Raw genomic sequence first — 22503 nt, forward strand, 5'->3', positions numbered from 1 at the left:
GTCACAGAAAATCTACCAACAACTAGTAGATCGCAATGATTCAAATAACAAATGGCAATTAGGCAAAGTGTTTCAATAATTTGCCAAACAATTGAAAATGAATAACCATAGGGTAGAAATGAATTGACTGAAAGGTCGAAACGAAATGACCTAATAGTCTGAACCCGTTTGGCTTTTCAGATGAAGGTTTAAAATATATAGGTTTAAAGACCCATATATGACGACTACTGAGATTTTGGCCATGTGGACTGGCCAGGTCCGACACAACTACTTCTCAGTCATTCGGAAATACTTTTCCGAACTTGGCAATTCTTGTTCCTTGGCTGCAAAAGGTATATTTGGTCTAAAATCACCACTTTCTTCTTAATATCTTGAACATGTCCTTGAGAATATTCTAGAGCTTCTCAAACTTGGAGTCTGCCTCCTAGTTTAATGCAATCCTTAAACATTTTCTATAGGTGAAATAAGGTAGGCTCGACCTTACTCAACAATGTTCCTCTATATGATCTTACTGTAGTACTTCTAGTACTTAGTGTTTCTTCACATAACTCTTGAAATGCAACCATATAATTTGAAGCACTCTTCCGTGTTATTGCGAAAGACCTTCTGAATCATCACGCATTCAATAAGGAAATAGCTTTTGCTCATCTGAGTACCTTTATAGGGTATGTGTCCCCATGTGTAATTCTAAGTCATGGAATGACCTTAGTCAATGCTTGCATTCTGGCTACTAAACTGAATGTTTGGTCTAAAATGTTCTAACTGGGGAATGTCTCTGATCGACTAAGGTATGCATACTTAACCTGCTTAGTCTCTCATCATAATCTCAATCTCTTAACTTTAACATCGAACCATTGTCGATATTTCTAGCTCTTGTTAAACTCCAAACCATCTTCAGGAACTCCTCCCGTCTTACGCACTTGTATAGATTTTTCTAGTCAATCATAATGGTTGGTAACTTCTAGTTACCCATGGCACCTATCCTCCTTTCGATTTGTAGCAGGTGATCGTAATCAATAGGGATTCTAAATCATGCTCACGTGTAATATAATAGGTAATTGTAATCATAAAGGTTCTGAATATCTGAAACTGTAAGCTGGCAGTTCTAATCGCGATGCTATAACATCATACACAAAGTGTTATAACTGCATATGAGTCCGACTCTGAAGTTCAAACATAAATCATGAAGGTTCTCTTCATGCCATAACTGGTGATAATTGAGAGTTAGTAATGAGTCTTAGCTCATTATGCGATAGCTAGCTGATTACATAAGTCACACTCGTTGCTACGAGCAATGACTCACGTGATCTATCATCAAATAAGGCAATAGTCGATTCGGTGTTCTGTCACTCGTGAACAACCTGAATGAAGAACTATGCCTGCTTCAGTGATTCGTGCGTGGCACTCCGCTTGCACTGCTTTCATGGGATTCTCTTTTTCTTTCTTAGCTCTTCACCATGGCTATAGTGAAATATAACTGAGTTTCTAGCTTCTATCGTTCTTCTCGTAACAGTGATCATGCATTCTTAACGCATCTAAGTTCATTGAGATATCTAATCAATCAATAAAGCATAAAACTTGAATGTAAGCATCAGTACATTCATATAAAACGTGAACTTCTCAATGTTTTAAAATCATTACCACCTTCTTTCTTGCTGAGCATGACGATGTGATGAAGTGATGAGCTTTGGCTGACTGACTCATATATACTAGTGATCATACTAGAAAAATGGGCTAACTCTAGGGTTCAGAGCAAATGAACTGCTCTGATACCACTCTGTCACGACCGGTCCTAATTAAGGATAATTAAGCCGGGAAATCGTGGCTAATGGAGGGAGATTAGAAGCGGGGTAGAAAGGGGAATAATCAAACAAGAAAGGATCGTATTTCATCATTGTTAACAACATGGATATCTATAATATAACAGAGTTTTTGTCGTATAGACTCAAATAACTAACAAGTTCGGATAACTCCGACTTATCCAAAATAACATAAAACTTCTGAGTACGCAGCGGAATAAGGTTCTGATTACATGTATGAAGACATGTAACCCTAGAGTTCATTAATACATAATAAGACAAAAGAGTCCCGCTCGTCACTTCATCACCATCGGCAGCTGCTCAACCAGCACATTTAGAAATATATGCAGGGCTGAGTACAAAAGTACTCAGTGGGCACATATGCCTACTATGAAATATAACATGCTTCGTAAAGTTGTAAATTGTCATGCCATCATAAACAGTACAGCAAGGGAGTTTTTCGCTAAAAAGGCCCAAGCTTACTAAATTCATTTGTGATTCTTAAAGTTCGTCTGCAGACTAAGTTCTCTTGTAATCTATCATATCTGGAACTGTGTGCCGGAGAGGTGGCCACCTCTCACGGACACTTGACCGGCCAACCCGCTAGATGACTCACGGTCACTGGTGTACACTAGCCCTGGCAGGATAGCTATCAACTGCTCAGGACCCGAATTCGATTGCATAATAACTGGCAAAGCCACATCAGATAGATATCATACCAAACATTGAAACATTTATGGCAAGACAACATTTGAAATAATTTTCAGTTCAAAGATTTTGCAATGAAATAACTGTTCAAACATAACATTAAACTCATTTGATATATATGAAAGTAACCCACCTGATAGCAAAGCTTTGCTACAGATTAGTGACTCCTTGACGAGCTCTTATTCTTGCGCTCGACCTTTAATCCGAGAAAATAACGTAAGACTTTAAATCGAGGGAAAATTCTCAATTAAATGAGAATGCGTAATTAAACTATGCATGAATCTCGTATGCATGAACTATTATTCTGAGATAATAATCAGGGAATTTCTATTGTTAATCCAGGCTATCGGATTTAAACAAAAGCTAAGTCTCGTCTCATGAAGCCGGATAATTAACAAAAATTAATCCGTTCTCTTCGGGGTGTTCTAATCCGTCAATTAAATAAACCCCGCTCCTCGTAGTCAATAGAAAATAAATAAATACTTCAGCTTATTCGCTTTATAACCTCATAATTAATCGGCTTAATAAATAGGAATAAGTAATGTTATAAGATTAAATAATTAAAAGGCTCAACATAAGGCAGCCTAATAATCACAATCAAACATCATCAAAACATGCTCTGCTTTTACACTGACTCAACTTCAAAATTTAATCTGTTCTGACTCCGACATCTCCTGGACTCGAGACTCATACCGAAAGAAAGATCTTCGAGTCTAGTTTCATATAAAAAAAAATAGAGTCGAAAACTCCAAGTGGTTTGAGAGATATGACGTTTTTACCACGATCTACCATGTTCGGCAGTTTTGAACAATCGAAAACTTGTATTTTTGAAAAATAGTAAACGTTGCCAAACTGGGCTCAACTTTGGTGGATATCTAAATAACACAATAAGGTTAATACCATAAAAATTTGGAAAGCTAGATCACCCAGGAAGCTACTGAAATAAATGACTCTTTTCTCTGTTCTCTGAAATTCTCAGTAGTAATGTGCAGTTTAGGTTTTACATTTTAAAGAAGTATCATACGAAGTTGGAATGGCTTGAAATTTTACCAGGGTACTCAAGACTCATGTAGGGACTTTCTATAAAATTTTCAAAGCTGTTAGACATCGACAAACCGTCGATCACAGTAGGTCAGTAGGCCTACGAAATTCATATTTATAAGTCCTTAAAAATAATTTATATAAATCAAGAAATAATAGTTTAATCCCAAAAATATTCATTAAAAGTCCATCCTAATTTAAATAAAGAACGGACCTCATTTAAAATAAATAGTCCCAAACTTGTTACGCACATATACTAAATCTTTCACGAAACATCCTTTAAAATAAACTTTGATACATAGAAAATAATTCAACAACTTGAGCTCTTAAGGGGTTTTTTTTTACAACAGACACCAAATCTACCTCGGATCTCCAAATGAGGCTCCAAAAGACATTCTGGAAACTAGACATTTCAAGGATCATTCTCCAATTTGAATCGAATGAAAAACAATTCAAACGAGCAAGATATGCCCTCTCAAAGATGGTTATTTAACAAGCAAAAATCTGTAAATTTCATATTTCCAGATTACAACCAAGTCAGTGGGCTTTCTTTAAAAATTCATATCTCCCTTTACAAAACTCCACTGGGAACCCCAAAGGTCAATCTGGAAACTAGGGAGAGATCATAACACTCTCCAGTTGGATTTACTCTAAGAACCTTCATGGTTTAGAAGATATGACTATCTAAAGTTCAGTGCACAAAAAGAGTTCAAGTTTGGCAGATTCAGAACATAAATCGGAAAATCCACTTTAAGCTTCACCAAAAATTCTAAAACTGAACAAGTAAGTTCCCAACATGTCAGTGAATATTCAGTAGAAAGATAGGCTTGAGAATCAAATATTTAAGTTGGCCTTTTCCACCTCAAAGTCGTAGGTTTGTAAAATCTACTGGATGGTACATGGAATAAGAACTAGATTTCAAGAATTTATACCGGTTGTTTCCCTTACTCAAAAATGGTGAGGCCGATGTCAAAAGAAAGATACGGGAGTCTAGAGTGACATATTCAAGTTTCAAAGGTTTTCACCGAGTGAAACTTTACTTATGATCTCCCAAAGATTGTTTACCAAAAATGTATTCCAGATGGGCAGTGATGTTTACAAATTCATAAATAAATCATGCGAGCTCTAAATATTCTGAAATTTTACCAAAATATAGAAAATGTATGAAAGATGATACACAATTAATTTGGGAATTTTTGGGAACCGTTTGGATGGCTGGAATCGCCTTGCAAAACACTGCCGGAGCAGTGTGCTTATGGCAGATTCGCTGCCTTACCTCATGCACGGTTTTTCACCCAATAAACTCTAGCTTCGAGTGTTGGGGTACTACTGGACTGGAGCAGCTTGAAATCTTGGCAAAGTAGTTAAGCCAAGTCTTCCTTCTCTTTGTGATTGCTGGTGCGAAATGGAAGGAATGGGTGAAGTGTTGGAGTTGATGGGGAGCAAAGGTAGTGGAGATGGTGGGGAGCATAGGGTAGTGGAGTTGATGGAGTGGGGAACAAAATTAATGGAAAGAAAAAGAGAAGAAAAAGAAAGGAAAAAAAATGTAGAGGAGAATTATTGATGTATTTTCTCTGTCTCGGTGATTCTGTAACTGTAAGATGGATCGTGTGCTCGTATATGCTTGATACTGTTTATTTAAATAAATCTCGTATTTCGACATGTGATTTCTCACTAAAACCGATAAATTATAAAATGAATCTAAATTAAATCCGTAGATTTAATTCGTTCGTTGTTCTGATATCTAAATTAAATCCGCAGATTTAATTAACTTCCTGAGTCGGAAATAATTCACGATCTGAGTAAAAATAAAATCAAATTTCATCTCGCTTAAATAAATAACGTGACTTTGCTAAGTCAGTTATAACTCTGAAATAATATCATTAACTGCTTTAACAATATAAATTCAGGATCATAAGCTGAATTCATATTAGGATAAAAACCGTTTTCATTCACTGATGAACAAAAATAAACACTCATTACTGGATTTAAAATATATAAAAGAGCGGGTCACTACATCATGAGCAATAGTATTAATTAAGTTAAGTGGTCTCTCTGATATTTACGAATTGGTTATAAGTTGTTAAAATAAAATTAAAAAGTCATTTATTTAATCAAAGCATACGGTTAATTTATTGCTAAGGTTAATCCTTTGTTCACTGACAATCATATTAATGTTAAACTGTAAATTGTAAACCAAGTCAAAGCAGTAATATACAATGTTCAAAGAACAGAAAATAGGACAGAAAAGTGACGATAAATATGATTAACAATTGGCTTATTAGAAATAACAATAAAGGTGGTTAATGCCTCAGACCAAATATCTCAATAAAAAAATTTAGCAAAAAAGTAACAACGTACCAGTTAAAGAGATGTTGGCAATGTATAATTCACGAAGAGTCGTGACATTCCAAAGTTGTCTTGGTAATCGTCCACTGAATTTGTTGTTGCTCATGCTCAATACCTCTAAATAATTAAGATAACCAATCTCTTTCGGAATATCACCTGTGAAATAATGTCAAGTTAAAAAATTATGTTTGATTATAAAGTATATTAGTGGTATACCACTTCAAACTGCTCCCCTATCTTGCAAATGCAGAAAAAGGAGTTGGGTGGACTATAATCCGAATTCCATACATAGATATACGAAAAGAAAAAGAATATAAATAAAATTTTAGGATATCTCAAGACCTTGATAAATACTATTATGTGAGCTAATATCCCATTACAAGGGTGGGACTGAAAAAATTCAAATAATGAAAATAAAAATATGCATACATCTTATCAATTATGAAATGTAAATTAGCGTTGTCCAACTATATGAAATTAAGTGAATATATGTATCTCTTGTGATATTTTGAGTACTTAACGTGATCTTTCAAAACTTGTTGAACCTATAATGGTTATTAGATTTGGCATCAAAATCCGTTTCTTCTCAAACCCCAAAACGATAAAAATGAGTAATAATTATGACAAAATGGTAAATTCTAATCATCTTTTTTCATATGATGGATATAACTGTAAAGAGTAATGCTAAATAGCCAAATTGTATTCTCTACATTGTAGTTATTTTTTTATAATTTTTTTGTTACTTTTTATTTTTATTAAAAAAATAAATTAAAATAAAAGTTGCAAAAAAATTACAAAAAAATAACTATAATGTAGAGAATACAATAAATTAAATAACTAAATCCTATTTTTATTTTAAAAAATAAATTAAACAAATTGAAATTTTCCTTATTAAACTAAATTGTGGATGACCACAATGTGGTTGCATAGATTTATTGAACTGTAAAACAATGCAAAGCTTGAAAACAAAGCATGAAATTGAATGACGTTATATATCATCAATTGATTTCGAGATAATCAGTTAAATTATTAGTATAAAGATAAGACCATACCTTTCAAATTGTTATGGCGAAGGTATAATTCCTTAAGCTGTGTGATGTTCCCAATTTCTCGAGGGACATTTCCACCAAAGTTGTTGTCTGACAAGTCAATACTCTCAAGTTGTGTACATTGACCCAAACTCAATGGTATATCTCCCTCCAATTTGTTCGACCTCAAAATAAGTCGTTTGAGTCTTTCAAGGTTGTTATGCGAGCAAATGTCTTTTGGTAAGCAGCCTGATAAAGTATTATCGATAAAAATACATCTTGCTATAATTTAATTTAAATTACAATTTAAAATAATTCCCCGTCGAAATACTCACTAGCTTTTTATATTTGGAGACTATAATACATCAAATCTAGATTTAGGTGCATGCCCGGTTTTATTGTTAGATTGAACATCTGAATAAAGAATCAGTATTAATAAAGTTGAAAGTAAAATGAGAAAAGAATAATTAAATTGCTTAGCTATATATACATCACGTAACTGAGGAACTGAAAAATATCATTAGAGGCAAGAGCCGTAGTTTTGCCATTTTCCCAAAAATCTACGTTTGAACCGAATGACATTATCAACCAATTTATGGATTATCAATAGAAATGAAATAGTAAGGTATCAAAGTAGTTAAATTTTCAGTATAGAGATAAGAACATATATACCTCTTAGTATAAATTCCCCAAAAAATTATTATTATTTCACCTCTTTTGAAGCTGGTATGTTCGATTTCCGGTGCTATATCTTGCAATAAGTAATCTGTAGTAACCCGCTCTTTTAAATTATAAAAATCAGTAATGCAATAATTAATTATTGCATCTTTCAGTGTTGATTTTTGATTAATTTCGACTTATGACTTTGAGTTATATAGTACTTGAAGCAGAGTCATTATTTTATTTCATGTGAGAAACTACGATAAGGATTATTGAGCAGTCAATAATTATTATTTCAGATTATAACTGACTTAGCAAAGTCATGTTATTTAATTGTAACAATAAAAATATTATTGTTATTATTATTATCATTATTTTACTTAAGTCGTGGATTATACCGACTTGTGAGGAAAATTAAATCTTCGGATTTAATTTAGATATTAGATGAGCAGATGAATTAAATCTACTGATTTAATTTAGATTATTATACAGTATATCGACATTAGAAAGACAAGAATATCGAGATCCGAGATTTATTTAAATAAACAGTATCAAGCAGATACGAGCACGCAATTAGTATTACAAATACAAAATGAGGATTTTATTCATCACATCACAACTTTACAACTTATTATTCTCTGCATTCCTATTTCCTAACTACTACATCAAGAAAGCAAACCAGAGAAAGGGAAAGAAAGGGGACGTGTGCTATGTGTGTGCAGAATAGCTGCAACAACAGCCTTTAAGCCACTCTCTTATTCCTTTAACCATGCCAAGGCACACATAGGTGTCAATGACAGCCACCCTATGACAGTGACAGCCACCACAACCACCCTATGACAGTGACAGCCACTCTATGACAGCCATCTCTTCAATCACCCACCACCTCCACTATTTTCGATTCTTTAAGACTACTAGCCAACACTCCTTGCCTTCATTCTCTGATCCTTCAGCCACCAAAGTAAGGAGAATTCAATAAGCTGATGCTCTGCCAACTTGAAGAGTCCCTATCATCTGCATTCAATATCGATAATAGCAGCCACCAACACCAAATATTTGCAGGTAAATACTAAGCTCAACTTATTCAAATCCAGTGCATACATCATACCATCAATCACATGTTTGAGTAGGAATATAGAGGTTTAAACGGGTATATATGCTCATGGAGCCAGCAAGTCACACATTCAGTATACAGAAATCAATTTACATATTTACATTTCTTCACATGAGTCAGACGATGAGAGTTCTTATGACATTAGCAAACCACAGTTCCTAGTTTAATCTCTAGCTATATCAAAATAGGCACACAAAAGAGACCCCTTTAACTTCAAACCACACACCATTGTTTGCATAATAGACTTATATAAAAGAAGAAGAGGGAGATCGAATAAAGACTTAGCTTTTAAAAGGCACCCGACATTCGGTCTGTTCCGTCGAACCGAAAGACGAACGACGAGCCTCGCCAATTTTAGATCAAGTAGCGACATCTCACTGGTTCTTCAACGAGGGCAGCGGCCATTCACGAGCTTCCCAGAGATGGAAGACTTTCCACTGCTCGTCGGAAACCTTACATCCGAAAAAGGAGAAGCTCTCGTCGGAGCTTTCACCAGGGAGGAGGAGCGTTAGCGTCGGAGGGACGCAAGAGCAGCAGCGCCGCTCACCGGTTCCGCGGTGGTGGCGGATCGAAGCAGCGGCGGCATGGCGTGGCTCAAACCTTCGACCCCGGAGATAGCAACAACGACGGACCCTCCTCTGTTCGGCGGAAATCGCGCAGCAGCAGCGGACGCTCGACCACGGTGTTTTTCCCTTCTCTGAGATCTAGAGCTCGACGCCGGAGAGGGACAGGAGTTGGACGGCGCCGCTCCCAGACGACAGCCGCTCGCCGGATTCCTGACAGAGGTGTGGCCGCGACGAGGAATTCCAAAGTTAGGACTCGGCTGGGTTTTGCGTGAGAAAGGGAGAAGGAGGACGTCGCCGGGATTCGACGCGTCGGCAGACAACGGCTGAACAGCCGGAGAAGCAAAGCCGGTCAGATTTCAGCCGGAGAAGAAAAAGAAGATCGCTCGTCGAGTTTGAGGAGAAGGGGGCAGCGGCTCCTTCAGAGAGAGAAATGCGAAATTGGATTTTGGGGAGAAAGAGAGAGAACCGAGTGTTGACCAAGGAATGGGCTCCTACTTTTAATTGATTTTGGGCTTCCCCTTTTAATTGCCTTGGGCTTGATTTATGTTTCCATTGGGCCGAAAGTTGGGCCTTCTTTTTTTATTGTTGTGATCTGCAGATTTTAATTGTTTTGGACTTTGATTATTTCTTTAATGGATCCGATTTTAATTCAGTAGAATGGGCTGGATGATTTATTTCATTTGGGCTTTTATTTATTTTAATTATTTGGGCCTCTACATCTTATTTAATTCAGCCAAATTAATTTTCATTTTATATCTTGGGCTTGTTATTTTATTGTGGGCTGGAGTTTCTATTTTATTAATTGGGCCTCGTTTGAATTATTTACTTGAGCCCAACTAATCAATTATTTATTCATTTGGCCAAGATTTATTTAACTACTTGAGCCAATAAATTATTTCAATTGGCCATTTCATATTAATTATTCAAGCTCACTTCTACTTAATTAATTATTGGGCTACCTTATGTTGAGCCTTTTAATTATTCGATCTTATAACATTACTTTTCCTCATTTATTAAGCCCGATTAATTATGAGGTTATAAAGCGAATAAGCCTAAGTATTTATTTATTTTCTACGTGGAGTAGGGTTTATTTAATCGACGGATTAGAACACCCTGAAGAAAACGAATTAATTTTAGTTAATTATCCGGAATCATAAGACGAGACTTAGCTTTTGTTTAAATCCGATAACCTGGATTAGCAATAGAAATTCCCTGATTATTATTTCAGAATTATAGTTCATGCATACAAGATTCATGCATAATTAAATTCCGCATTCTCATTTAATGGAGAATTTTCCCTCGATTTAAAGTCTTATTTATATTCTCGTAATAAAGGTCAAGCGCGAGATTAATAATCAGTCAAGGAGCTACTGTACCACATAAAGTTGCTATCAGGTGGGTTTATTTTCAGATATATCAAATCAGTTTAATGTTACTTTCAAGCAAGTTATTTCATTACAGAATTTATGAACAGAAAGTTATTCCAGATATCTCAGTTATTGTCTTGCCATAAAATATTTCATTTAGTATGATATCTATCTGATGAGGCAATGCCAGTTAAAGTAATCGAATTCGGGTCCTGAGCAGTTGATAGCTATCCTGCCAGGACTAGTGTACACCAGTGACCGTGAGTCATCTAGCGGGTTGGCCGGTCAAGTGACCGTGAGAGGTGGCCACCTCTCCGGCACACAAGCTTCAGATATGATAAAATACAAGAGAACTTAGTCTGATCAGACGAACTTTAAGAATCACAAATGAATTTAGTAAGCTTGGGCCTTTAGCGAAAAACTCCCTTGCTGTACTGTTTATGATGGCATGACAATTTACAACTTTACGAAGCATGTTATATTTCATAGTAGGCATATGTGCCCACTGAGTACTTTTGTACTCAGCCCTGCATGTATTTCTAAATGTGCAGGTTGAGCTGTAGCCGATGGTGATGAAGTGACGAGCAGGAACTTCTTTTGTCTTGACATTATATATATATTTTGAAAAACTCTTGGGTACATGTCTTCATACATGTAATCAGAAACCTTATTACTTCCGCTGCGTACTCAAAGAAGTCTTATGTTATTTTGGCTAAGTCGGAAATATCCGAACTTACTAGTTCAATCGAATCATTGCAACTAAACCTTCGTTATATATATTAGATGTTTCCTTCGTTATTAATGAAAAGTACGATCCTTCTCTATTTATTTATTTCCCTTTTTTTTTACTCCCGCTTCTTATCTCCCTCCCTTAGTCATGGTTTCCCGGTTTAATTATCATTAATTAGGACCGGTCGTGACAGAGTGGTATCAGAGCAGTTCGTTTGCTCTGAACCCAAGAGTTACCCAATTAGTCCTAAATTTGATATTAGTATAAAAGAGTCAGTCAACAAAAGCTCATCATTTCATCACATCGTCACGCTCAACAAGAAAGAAAGAGGTAATGATTTCTTTTATCAAACGTTGGAAAGTTCACGTTTCATGCGAATGTACAGATTCTTATATTTATGTTTTATGTCTTATTGATTGATTAGATATCTCAATAAACTTAGAAATATTAAGAATGCATTATCACTGTTACGAAAGAACAGTATAAGGTAGAAATTCAGTTATCTTCCACTATAGCCATAGTAAAGAACTAAGCAAGAGGAGGAACATCAAATGTCACTTAAAGAGACACGAGAATTCAATGAGAAAAATGCAATGAGACGAAAAGAAGAGTGTCACGCATGAGTCTGTGGTACGGGCATAGTTCCTTATTCAGACTTTTCGCCGTGATAAAATACCTAACCAACTATTGCTTGACCCGACAAGAATTTACTTGAGACATTGCTCATGGTGATGAGTAGCTAGCAGTTGCGTAATGAGCTAAGCCTTATCTCAAACCCCTCAATTATCACCAGTTATGGCGTGAAGAGAACATTCATGATTTATGATTGAACTTCAGAATTAGACTCACATAGAGTCATAAAGCTTTGTGTAAAGATGTTATAGTGTTACCAATTACATTACACACGAGCATGATTTAGAACCCCTATTGATTATGATTGCTTACTACGAATCGAAAAGACGAGATGTGACGTGGGTAACTAAAAGTTACCGACCATTATAATTGACCAGAGAAATCTACACAAGTGCGTAAGACGATAGGAGTTTCCGAAGATGGTTTGGAGTTAACAAGAGCTAGAAGTATCGACAACGGTTCGATGCTAAAGTCAATATATTGAGATTTTAATGAGACCCTGAGGGTATATTCAAGTTAAGTATACATAGCTTAGCTGATCAGGGACATTTCCCCGACTAGAACGTCTCGAGTGAATCATTCAGTCTAGTAATCAGAATGAAAGCAATAACTAAAGCCGTTCCATGATTTAGTATTGTGTGTGGTGACACATACCTTGCAAAGATGCTCAGAGATGCAAAATCCATTTTCTGTAAAGGTGTGAGAGAGTGCTTCGAATTACATAAATGCATTACAAGCATTATGAGAATGAACGCTATATACAAGAAGTACGATATTAAGATCGTTCAAAGGAGGAATATTGAATAAGGTCGAAGGTGTTTGAATGATCTTGTTTCGTGTAAAGAAGATTTTAAGAAATTGTTGATTTTAGGAAGAAGACCCCAAGCTTGGGAAGCTTCAGCGTATTTTCTAGAATAAATTTTAGATGTGAAAAAAAAAAAAAAAAAAAAATAGAGCTCTCAGATCAGAAGTACCTTTTTCAGCCCAATAAACAAAGAGTTACCAAGTTCGGAAAAGTAATTCCGTGTGACTGAGAAATAATTGTGTTGGACCTGGCCAGTCCACATTACCAAAATCTCAGTAGTCGTCATATATGGGTCTCTAAACCTATATATTTAAACTTTCATCTGAAAAGCCAAGCGGGTTCAGATTATTAGGTCATTTCGTTTCGACCTTTTAGTCAATTCATTTCTACCCTAAGGTCATTCCTTTTCAATTGTTTGACAAAATTGTTGAAACACTTTGCCAAATTGTCTTTTGTGATTTCAATCATTGTGGTTTATTAGTTGTTAGTAGATTTCCGGTGACCTAAAGACAAACAAGTATTCACCAGATTAAATCCATCTGGCACGTATGCCTCGACCGAAAGGTCAAGCACGTGATCCAACTAGACCATCTCTTATGTATTTAGTAGAACGTTATTTGTGTTTTTCAGAAACGTTGATTGTTCTGATGCTTTTTATGCCTTTATGCTGGCTTAGTTGTTTGACTAGTACTAGTACTGAAACGCTGGTCCACAGGGCGTAATGTGACTAAGTTCTTTTGTGATAACTGCTAGACAACCAGTCCACCACGTGTAATACTTGGACAGATGAGTAGATCTATATCCAAATGTTAATGAAATAGTCTTTATTGATGTAAATTTCCTATGTCTATTCAGCAACCTATTTGGTCTTTTGCGACAAGTCACTTCTGCCACGTGTTACTTATATGCTTGCATGAGAAAGAGTTCGAACAAGATTTGAGAATCAAGAAACAATTTACAGAAGTGATGATATGCATCTGTATGTTTTATAATGCGTCAATGACTATATGTCAACTCATTAGTATGCCACCAAATGAGGGTGTCCGAGAGGAAGGGAAAAATTTCCCGAGATAATGGAAAAGGCCCAGTACCGGGGCCAGAACAAGCCCCACTAACCATACAACAAAAATGTAGAATAGAATAACTATTTCTACGAGAAAACCCACTTGTCTTCGATAAGATAGGAGATCCTACGAAGGCTGAGAAGCTAGTGAGCGCATCCTCAATTTCTTACGCAGGAACGTCTCGCGTATCCTTTCAACTGACTTATAGTGGGAGGCAAGGAGAAAGACAATGACACCTGAGCAGTTAGGGAATTTAACGTGGGAATAGTTTAAGACTGGAATATATGACAAGTATACACCCAAAAGCTATCGCAAAAAGAAAAGAAATGGAATTTTACAATCCGAAGCAGGGAAGAATAACAATTACTCCATACAACATGATGTTCTGATATACGTCAAGATATGCGCTAGAGCAAGTAGACACATATGAAAAGATGGTTAAAAGAATTCTGTATCGGACTGAGGCACGAGATTAGAATGGCTTTGGCAAGCCATGGTGGATCGTCTTACGTGGAGTCGCTTAGCAAAGCGTTAGGCATTGAGGCAGCAATGCTGGGAGAGAGACTAGCAACTGCGCCTACGTCTGCACCTCCACAGACTCAGGCTCAAAACTTTTGAGAAAGAAAAAGAGAATGGGATATAATAACCCTGGCCAAACAAAAAAAAAAAAAAAAAAAAAAAAGGGGCCATAGCAGGGGCAGACGTCCCAACAATGTGGCTATGACACATCTAAACAGATGGGGGATAACAAGTATGGAACTCCACCCTGTCCCAAGTGTAACAAGAATCATGGGGGAGTTTGTAAGGCTGGCAGTGATGGCTGCTATATTTACCACCAGAAGGGACACTACGCAAAGCAGTGCCCGAACAAGAAGTACGGAACAAGTTCAAAGCCGAACATACCTATTCAGGCTCCACACATGCGAGCAATCCAAGCTCAACCCCAACCACACCTTGGGCAATCACAACAGTATCAGCCTCAACAGCAACAACCGTTTCAGCCACAACCACGTCAACAACAGCAACGCCAGCAGAAACCACAGGAAGGGCCTCATCATGCTAGAGCTTATGCTATGAGGCAGAAGCAGCCGAGAACAACCAGGAAAATCTGGCAGGTATGGGCATGCTACTCAATACTCCTATTGTACTCCTATTTGATACGGGCGCATCGCATACTTTCATTGCAAGTGCATGCGTTGATGCCTTAAGATTAAAAACGGAGAGAGCTGATCAAGAGTTGAGTATATCATCACCAATAGGAGGGATGACGATAGTAGAACATGTGTGCTTGAACCTAGAACTGAACATAGGACCATTCAGGGTTTTAGTGAACAACTCATATGTTATACCGATGGGAGACGTGGACATAATTCTAGGAATGGACTGGCTGGCTGAGAATTATGCCACCATCCTATGTAATGAAAGGCGGATATCATTCCGACCCTAAGAAGGGAGCCGTCACATTTCCACGGAATTAGCATGGGGAGAAGAAAAATAACCATCTCCGTTCTGCAAGCAACGAGAATGATGAAGAAAGGACACCCAGCCTACCTCGTATATTTACACGGAGAACCGGGAACTGAAAGAAGCATAGAAGATGTAGCAATTGTACGGGACTTTTCAGATGTATTTCCAGAAATTCTGCCAGGGCCGCCACCGGACAGACCAATTAAGTTTACCATTGATTTGGAGCCAGGGCAGCTCCCATTTCAAAGGCACAGTATCGGATGGCTCCTAAAGAGTTGGAAGAACTCAAGATACAACTTCAAGAACTTTTGGATCTTAGATTCATTAGGCCAAGTGTATCACCTTGGGGTGCACCCGTACTTTTGGTGAAGAAAAAGGATGGCACATTGCGAATGTGCATAGACTATAGAGAACTGAACAAAGTAACACTCAAGAACAAATATCCTTTGCCAAGGATAGATGACCTCTTCGACCAGCTCAAGGGAGCAAGCGTGTTCTCGAAGATTGATTTGCGATTTGGTTATCACCAGTTGAAGATTCGTCCAGAAGACGTACCTAAAAAGGCCTTTCGAACTAGATATGGCCACTATGAGTTTGTGGTTGTGCCATTCGGGCTAATCAACGCACCAGCCGTATTCATGGACCTCATGAATCGAGTTTTCCATCCATACTTAGACAAATTTGTCTTAGTATTCATAGATGACATCTTGATATACTCGAAGAACGAAAAGGACCATGAGGAACATATGAGGATTGTCCTAGAAACATTGAGGACGGAGCGCCTTTATGCCAAATTCAGCAAGTGCGAGTTTTGCCTCAGCGAAGCCACGTTTTTAGGGCATATTGTGTCATCGGAAGGGATCAAAGTGAACCCTGAGAAAGTACAAGCAGTGCGAGAATGGAGATCGCCGACTAACCCTAATGAGATAAGGAGTTCTTGGGATTAGCAGGATATTATCGGAGGTTCATAGAAGGATTTTCCAAAATCGCAAGACCAATAACGCAATTACTCAGAAAAGAGATAAAGTATTCTTGGACAGAGGAGTGCGAGAAAAGCTTCCAAGAACTCAAGGAAAAGTTTACTACCGCACCAGTGTTAGCCGTTCCAACAGCTGACAAGGAATACGTGATCTGCACCGACGTGCGTTCAAGAATGGACTTGGTTGCGTGCTAATGCAAGAAGGAAAGGTAATAGCATACGCATCCCGACAGTTAAGGCCACATGAACTTAATTACCCAACCCATGATCTGGAATTAGCCGCAGTGGTGCATGCACTGAAGATTTGGAGACACCACCTATATGGAGTTAGGTGTGAGATATTCACAGACCACAAAAGTCTGAAATACTTTTTCGAGCAGAAGGATCTCAACATGAGACATAGGAGATGGCTCGAACTAGTAAAGGATTATGACTGTGGCATTAACTACCACCCGGGTAAGGCCAATGTAGTAGCTGATGTATTGAGCCGTAAGACTCAATCTAGGTTGGGATATCTCGTCACCCAAAAGAATGAGCTCATCAAGGAGTTTGGAAAAATGAGCATATAAGTGGTTAAATCACCAGGAACGATAGCAAGCGTTGTTGCAACGATACCCAACTTGAGGAAAATGATAATAGAAGCACAAAGAAAGAACGAGAAAATGGAAAAGCTTCGAGAAGCAATAAGGAAATGAGACCTCAAGAACTATAGGGAAGCATCTGATAATGTTATCTTCTTTGAGGAAAGAATATGTATTCCCCACGGCGAGGAGCTTAAAGATAAAATCATGAGTGAAGCTCACGATACCCCTTATATTGCCCACCCAGGCAGCACTAAGATGTACCAAGATTTGAAGAAGTATTTTTGGTGGGAAGGTATGAAACGAGACATAACATCATTTGTAGAGAGGTGCCTAGCTTGCAAGCAAGTGAAGGCTTTACACCAAAGGCCATATGGAAAGTTGCAACCTTTAGAAATTCCGGAATGGAAGTGGGAAAACATTGCAATGGATTTTGTGATTAGTTTGCTCAGAACAAAGAAATGAAACACTGCAATTTGGGTAATAGTGGATTGACTCACGAAGTGTGCCCATTTTATGCCGATACCGATCACATACGGATCAGATAAGCTAGCCTAGTTGTATGTCAAGGAGATTGTACGCTTACACGGTATACCCGTGTCGATCACATCAGATCGAGACTCGAAGTTCACATCTAGATTTTGGAAGAGCTTACAGAAGGAGTTAGGCACGAGACTGAATTTTAGCACCGCCTTCCACCCGCAGACAGACGGGCAGTCTGAAAGAATAATTCAGACCCTCGAAGATATGTTGAGAACAATGGTGTTAGACATGGGTGGAAGTTGGGAATCAGTGCTGCCGTTGATTGAATTTGCCTATAATAACAATTACCAGACGACCATCAATATGACACCATATGAGGCATTGTATAGAAGAAAATGTAGATCACCGCTTTATTGGGATGAAGTGGGTTAAAGGAAAATCTTAGGACCGGACGCGGTTAGCAAGATGATTGAGATAGTCTGTCGGATAAGGGGACGAATAAAGGAAGCGCAAGATAGACAGAAATTTTACGCCGATGCACGCCGAACCGAGTTACAGTTTGAAATAGGAGACAAGGTCTTCCTAAAAGTATCCCCCTCCAAAGGGATAACTAGGTTTGGTGTCAAGGGAAAGCTTAAGCCCCGATTTTTAGGACCATATGAAATCCTCGAGATGATAGATCCAGTAACCTACAGGTTGGCGTTACCGCCAAGCCTTGGAAACATTCACAATGTCTTCCATGTGTCACAACTCAGAAAATACGTTTTCGATCCAAAGCATGTAATCCATCAAGAATAGATGATTCTTAGCCCAGATTTGAGCTATGAAGAAAGACCCGAAGCCATTCTGGATCGAAAAGTGCAACAACTCAGAAATAAGGCAATCACATCAGTGAAAGTCTTATGGAGACACCACGGACAAGAGGAAGCCACGTGGGAGCTTGAAGACAAGATGAAGGAGAAATACCCGAGCTGTTTTAGCAGAGATATGCAAATTTCGGGACGAAATTTTTATTAAGAGGGGTAGTATGTAGTAACCCGCTCTTTTAAATTATAAAAATCAGTAATGCAATAATTAATTATTGCATCTTTCAGTGTTGATTTTTGATTAATTTCGACTTATGACTTTGAGTTATATAGTACTTGAAGCAGAGTCATTATTTTATTTCATGTGAGAAACTACGATAAGGATTATTGAGCAGTCAATAATTATTATTTCAGATTATAACTGACTTAGCAAAGTCATGTTATTTAATTGTAACAATAAAAATATTATTGTTATTATTATTATCATTATTTTACTTAAGTCGTGGATTATACCGACTTGTGAGGAAAATTAAATCTTCGGATTTAATTTAGATATTAGATGAGCAGATGAATTAAATCTACTGATTTAATTTAGATTATTATACAGTATATCGACATTAGAAAGACAAGAATATCGAGATCCGAGATTTATTTAAATAAACAGTATCAAGCAGATACGAGCACGCAATTAGTATTACAAATACAAAATGAGGATTTTATTCATCACATCACAACTTTACAACTTATTATTCTCTGCATTCCTATTTCCTAACTACTACATCAAGAAAGCAAACCAGAGAAAGGGAAAGAAAGGGGACGTGTGCTATGTGTGTGCAGAATAGCTGCAACAACAGCCTTTAAGCCACTCTCTTATTCCTTTAACCATGCCAAGGCACACATAGGTGTCAATGACAGCCACCCTATGACAGTGACAGCCACCACAACCACCCTATGACAGTGACAGCCACTCTATGACAGCCATCTCTTCAATCACCCACCACCTCCACTATTTTCGATTCTTTAAGACTACTAGCCAACACTCCTTGCCTTCATTCTCTGATCCTTCAGCCACCAAAGTAAGGAGAATTCAATAAGCTGATGCTCTGCCAACTTGAAGAGTCCCTATCATCTGCATTCAATATCGATAATAGCAGCCACCAACACCAAATATTTGCAGGTAAATACTAAGCTCAACTTATTCAAATCCAGTGCATACATCATACCATCAATCACATGTTTGAGTAGGAATATAGAGGTTTAAACGGGTATATATGCTCATGGAGCCAGCAAGTCACACATTCAGTATACAGAAATCAATTTACATATTTACATTTCTTCACATGAGTCAGACGATGAGAGTTCTTATGACATTAGCAAACCACAGTTCCTAGTTTAATCTCTAGCTATATCAAAATAGGCACACAAAAGAGACCCCTTTAACTTCAAACCACACACCATTGTTTGCATAATAGACTTATATAAAAGAAGAAGAGGGAGATCGAATAAAGACTTAGCTTTTAAAAGGCACCCGACATTCGGTCTGTTCCGTCGAACCGAAAGACGAACGACGAGCCTCGCCAATTTTAGATCAAGTAGCGACATCTCACTGGTTCTTCAACGAGGGCAGCGGCCATTCACGAGCTTCCCAGAGATGGAAGACTTTCCACTGCTCGTCGGAAACCTTACATCCGAAAAAGGAGAAGCTCTCGTCGGAGCTTTCACCAGGGAGGAGGAGCGTTAGCGTCGGAGGGACGCAAGAGCAGCAGCGCCGCTCACCGGTTCCGCGGTGGTGGCGGATCGAAGCAGCGGCGGCATGGCGTGGCTCAAACCTTCGACCCCGGAGATAGCAACAACGACGGACCCTCCTCTGTTCGGCGGAAATCGCGCAGCAGCAGCGGACGCTCGACCACGGTGTTTTTCCCTTCTCTGAGATCTAGAGCTCGACGCCGGAGAGGGACAGGAGTTGGACGGCGCCGCTCCCAGACGACAGCCGCTCGCCGGATTCCTGACAGAGGTGTGGCCGCGACGAGGAATTCCAAAGTTAGGACTCGGCTGGGTTTTGCGTGAGAAAGGGAGAAGGAGGACGTCGCCGGGATTCGACGCGTCGGCAGACAACGGCTGAACAGCCGGAGAAGCAAAGCCGGTCAGATTTCAGCCGGAGAAGAAAAAGAAGATCGCTCGTCGAGTTTGAGGAGAAGGGGGCAGCGGCTCCTTCAGAGAGAGAAATGCGAAATTGGATTTTGGGGAGAAAGAGAGAGAACCGAGTGTTGACCAAGGAATGGGCTCCTACTTTTAATTGATTTTGGGCTTCCCCTTTTAATTGCCTTGGGCTTGATTTATATTTCCATTGGGCCGAAAGTTGGGCCTTCTTTTTTTATTGTTGTGATCTGCAGATTTTAATTGTTTTGGACTTTGATTATTTCTTTAATGGATCCGATTTTAATTCAGTAGAATGGGCTGGATGATTTATTTCATTTGGGCTTTTATTTATTTTAATTATTTGGGCCTCTACATCTTATTTAATTCAGCCAAATTAATTTTCATTTTATATCTTGGGCTTGTTATTTTATTGTGGGCTGGAGTTTCTATTTTATTAATTGGGCCTCGTTTGAATTATTTACTTGAGCCCAACTAATCAATTATTTATTCATTTGGCCAAGATTTATTTAACTACTTGAGCCAATAAATTATTTCAATTGGCCATTTCATATTAATTATTCAAGCTCACTTCTACTTAATTAATTATTGGGCTACCTTATGTTGAGCCTTTTAATTATTCGATCTTATAACATTACTTTTCCTCATTTATTAAGCCCGATTAATTATGAGGTTATAAAGCGAATAAGCCTAAGTATTTATTTATTTTCTACGTGGAGTAGGGTTTATTTAATCGACGGATTAGAACACCCTGAAGAAAACGAATTAATTTTAGTTAATTATCCGGAATCATAAGACGAGACTTAGCTTTTGTTTAAATCCGATAACCTGGATTAGCAATAGAAATTCCCTGATTATTATTTCAGAATTATAGTTCATGCATACAAGATTCATGCATAATTAAATTCCGCATTCTCATTTAATGGAGAATTTTCCCTCGATTTAAAGTCTTATTTATATTCTCGTAATAAAGGTCAAGCGCGAGATTAATAATCAGTCAAGGAGCTACTGTACCACATAAAGTTGCTATCAGGTGGGTTTATTTTCAGATATATCAAATCAGTTTAATGTTACTTTCAAGCAAGTTATTTCATTACAGAATTTATGAACAGAAAGTTATTCCAGATATCTCAGTTATTGTCTTGCCATAAAATATTTCATTTAGTATGATATCTATCTGATGAGGCAATGCCAGTTAAAGTAATCGAATTCGGGTCCTGAGCAGTTGATAGCTATCCTGCCAGGACTAGTGTACACCAGTGACCGTGAGTCATCTAGCGGGTTGGCCGGTCAAGTGACCGTGAGAGGTGGCCACCTCTCCGGCACACAAGCTTCAGATATGATAAAATACAAGAGAACTTAGTCTGATCAGACGAACTTTAAGAATCACAAATGAATTTAGTAAGCTTGGGCCTTTAGCGAAAAACTCCCTTGCTGTACTGTTTATGATGGCATGACAATTTACAACTTTACGAAGCATGTTATATTTCATAGTAGGCATATGTGCCCACTGAGTACTTTTGTACTCAGCCCTGCATGTATTTCTAAATGTGCAGGTTGAGCTGTAGCCGATGGTGATGAAGTGACGAGCAGGAACTTCTTTTGTCTTGACATTATATATATATTTTGAAAAACTCTTGGGTACATGTCTTCATACATGTAATCAGAAACCTTATTACTTCCGCTGCGTACTCAAAGAAGTCTTATGTTATTTTGGCTAAGTCGGAAATATCCGAACTTACTAGTTCAATCGAATCATTGCAACTAAACCTTCGTTATATATATTAGATGTTTCCTTCGTTATTAATGAAAAGTACGATCCTTCTCTATTTATTTATTTCCCTTTTTTTTTACTCCCGCTTCTTATCTCCCTCCCTTAGTCATGGTTTCCCGGTTTAATTATCATTAATTAGGACCGGTCGTGACATAATCAGATCTCTTAGGCTCATGGAATGACAAATGAATAATTAAATTTCTTAACTATAAAAAAAGTAATGGCATCTCTATATGGAAAATTGCTTTCAATTATTTTTCTTGGATGCAATAATTTTCAAAAATCGATTGAGAGGGAAATATAATCATCTCTTACACGACGGGCAATAGACTTTGACTTAAGCATAAGACTAAATGTGTATCACATATTATTTCCAATTCTCATGGTTAGTT

General features: G+C 37.8%; 1 protein-coding gene and 3 long non-coding RNA genes across 4 annotated transcripts in view; 2 read left to right on the forward strand and 2 right to left on the reverse strand.

The window, feature by feature from the left end:
* LOC131016791 (receptor-like protein 52) overlaps positions 1 to 22503 on the reverse strand; it is a 63252-nt gene that overhangs the window by 20672 nt on the left and 20077 nt on the right. The window contains exons 6-7 of the mRNA XM_057945522.1: positions 6950 to 7174; positions 5910 to 6053 (exon numbers count right to left, since the gene is read on the reverse strand). Coding sequence (XP_057801505.1) covers positions 5910 to 6053; positions 6950 to 7174 — 369 coding nt within the window. The remainder of the gene's footprint in view (positions 1 to 5909; positions 6054 to 6949; positions 7175 to 22503) is intronic.
* LOC131017059 (uncharacterized) lies at positions 1864 to 5548 on the reverse strand. The gene is made up of 2 exons (XR_009099376.1): positions 4825 to 5548; positions 1864 to 2703 (listed from the first exon to the last, which is right to left on the reverse strand). It is a non-coding gene; the product is annotated as an uncharacterized LOC131017059 (long non-coding RNA).
* Positions 8511 to 11407, forward strand: LOC131017069 (uncharacterized). Its single transcript, XR_009099385.1, has 3 exons — positions 8511 to 8647; positions 10601 to 10660; positions 11184 to 11407. It is a non-coding gene; the product is annotated as an uncharacterized LOC131017069 (long non-coding RNA).
* LOC131017068 (uncharacterized) lies at positions 19221 to 22117 on the forward strand. The gene is made up of 3 exons (XR_009099384.1): positions 19221 to 19357; positions 21311 to 21370; positions 21894 to 22117. It is a non-coding gene; the product is annotated as an uncharacterized LOC131017068 (long non-coding RNA).

This window comes from Salvia miltiorrhiza, chromosome 3 (genome assembly GCF_028751815.1).
Source record: "Salvia miltiorrhiza cultivar Shanhuang (shh) chromosome 3, IMPLAD_Smil_shh, whole genome shotgun sequence".
Lineage (NCBI taxonomy): Eukaryota > Viridiplantae > Streptophyta > Magnoliopsida > Lamiales > Lamiaceae > Salvia > Salvia miltiorrhiza.